Source organism: Mesoplodon mirus, assembly GCF_964341445.2.
Source record: "Mesoplodon mirus genome assembly, contig: HAP1_SCAFFOLD_4067, whole genome shotgun sequence".
NCBI classification, from domain to species: domain Eukaryota; kingdom Metazoa; phylum Chordata; class Mammalia; order Artiodactyla; family Ziphiidae; genus Mesoplodon; species Mesoplodon mirus.
In genome coordinates, this window is record NW_028293805.1 from 20,120 (window position 1) to 22,306 (window position 2,187).

At 36.4% G+C, this 2,187-nt stretch overlaps 1 protein-coding gene across 1 annotated transcript; it reads right to left on the reverse strand.

Annotated features, from left to right (window-relative positions):
• Window positions 1–250: 250 nt before the first annotated feature.
• On the reverse strand, window positions 251–2,142 carry LOC309798002 (UNC93-like protein MFSD11). The gene is made up of 3 exons (XM_082646358.1): window positions 1,982–2,142; window positions 1,663–1,798; window positions 251–815 (listed from the first exon to the last, which is right to left on the reverse strand). Exons 1-3 carry the CDS (start codon window positions 2,077–2,079, stop codon window positions 672–674), a joined length of 378 nt encoding a protein of 125 aa, XP_082502484.1. The 5' UTR covers window positions 2,080–2,142; the 3' UTR covers window positions 251–671.
• Between the last annotated feature and the right edge of the window lie 45 nt (window positions 2,143–2,187).

The following is a 2,187-nucleotide window of genomic DNA, read 5'->3' on the forward strand; positions in this document are numbered from 1 at the left end:
TCCCGATTTTAAATTTGTTACGAATTAAAGTTTGCAAAGGGGTTTAAAGTTTTTAACTTCTCCATGCAAGCGCCGCCGCCACAAACACAACAATGAAATAGTGATCGTCCTGTTGCCCAACTGGGCAAAATCCCGTTTATTCAATTTTATTCATGCTCGAAATACGAGCCTTAACGCAAAGATAAACTCCATGGACTTCAGACAAGTATATATCCGTCGGATAAAATAAAAGAATTTATCTCTTGCCAGCACCGATATGTATATTTCAATAGTTTTGTTTCCCTATATGCACGATCGATCTCCAATTTCCAATTGAACAACACACTCAATTAGGAAAACATCCTTGACCAATGTTTAAAGAAAACAACGAACAAACTTTAATGTCCTACTAAACTAAACTTTAATGTCTTGGTCATAACAACACCTGATTCAACTACAGTAGGTAGATACTACAGTACGCATCTGGAAAGCAAAAAAATGATACAGGAATGACACAACAGATGCTCTGGAGCAACAGTAAAATAGAAAAGGAAACAAACATGTATGCATGAAATTAAAAAAAGATTAGATCTTCCGTATTTTATTATTACTATATTTTATTCATTATCCCCGTAGAGTTCTTTGCTTTAACCAGTAAAAGAATATCACAGGAAACTTGCAACAGAAGGCTCTCACTCATCTTCGTGCTGATCAGCATTATTGGAAACAACACTGAAGCAAACAGCTGCAGCACTAGCTCCGAGGCATAAGAATAACAACTGCCAGTGCAGAAGTAGGACAGAGCTGTAGTAAAACGATACACAGGCAGCTAGTGACTGAAAGTGTTAAATCTTATTGCACATGTGATGAAATTACTCACACTCTCGTTAACACATAACGAACGACGCCTTGTTTCGTGTCTGTTACGGACTTTTTTTCACATCAGATTATTTTATGATAACTAGAGCGATTAAGGGTTCTAAGCATAACGCAGTTACAGAAAAGATTTTGCTCTATCCTATGAAATTTACGAGTGCTAAATTTACTATATATCACTTAGTCTACAATACGAAAAACCTCGCTCTTCCTTGGAATTTCGTTTTCCAGTTTACGTTGAATCTATTCCTTCATTTTTCATATACTCCCTAACCAAACGGGTGACTGTGATTCATCTATGCGAATTAAAATGTAACAAAGTCAATAAATTGTCAATGAAACGATGACTCGTGTCAAAAACCGGCCCTTTATATATCTCTAGATGCAAAATAGATCTTTTTATAGCCAACGCCCAAAACAAAATCCATGTTCAATAAGCTAGCGATAACGAAGACAGTCAAAAAAATTCTAACTGGAAAAGAAATCACCTTGGAAAAAAAAGTACTACTACTACAAAACCTTGGTCAGGGAAGAACACTGCAGTGTTAAAGAATATGAGTTACTACAAAGCTGTGCATCAAAGATGTACAGTAGTCGTTACTACAACAACCAGAACCATGAAGGTTCGCCACAAATTTCGTAGGCATGACAAAATTTGAGGCAACTTTGAGAGCTCGAGATCGTCCGAAACTTTGCCTAATAGAAATGTGACACTAGAACTGATATTAAAGAATAAATCTACGGTAAATAAACAAAGCAGGTAAAGTTTCACTCCTTTCCAATAGACCGGAAAAATGTTCAACCTACCTGAAAGAACTTGAACAGAGCAAATGCACAGGATGACTTATTTTTGTACATTACACCAATGAGTGTATAGATTTGAGTATTCCAGCAAGAATCAGCCATACCGAGAAGAAAGCCAGCCACTATTGCCACAAAAAGGCTAAAACGAAAATTTGAAGGAATCATATAGGTTTTCAAATATTAGGTTCATGGTCTTTTCATCTATTTTCATTATGAGTAGACGAAAATTGCGAAACAATCATGTCAACTAATGAATGCTTACTAAAACCGACGGCTTTATAGCTCAAGCTTTAAAACTGTTGTTAGATAAATCACGAATTACCTTGGTGCAATAAGCCCAATAGCGGACGTTTTATGTAACGGAGACTCCGTAGGTAAATTCAAAAAGCACATGAAGAACGCGATGATGTGGAGGATCATCCCGAAGATTACAACTTGTGAGCGACTGAGTGAATTGCTATTAGGGAACACACCAAATAGACATCCTCCTAAACAGTTACACCAGTTTAAATAACATTCGCAATTAGA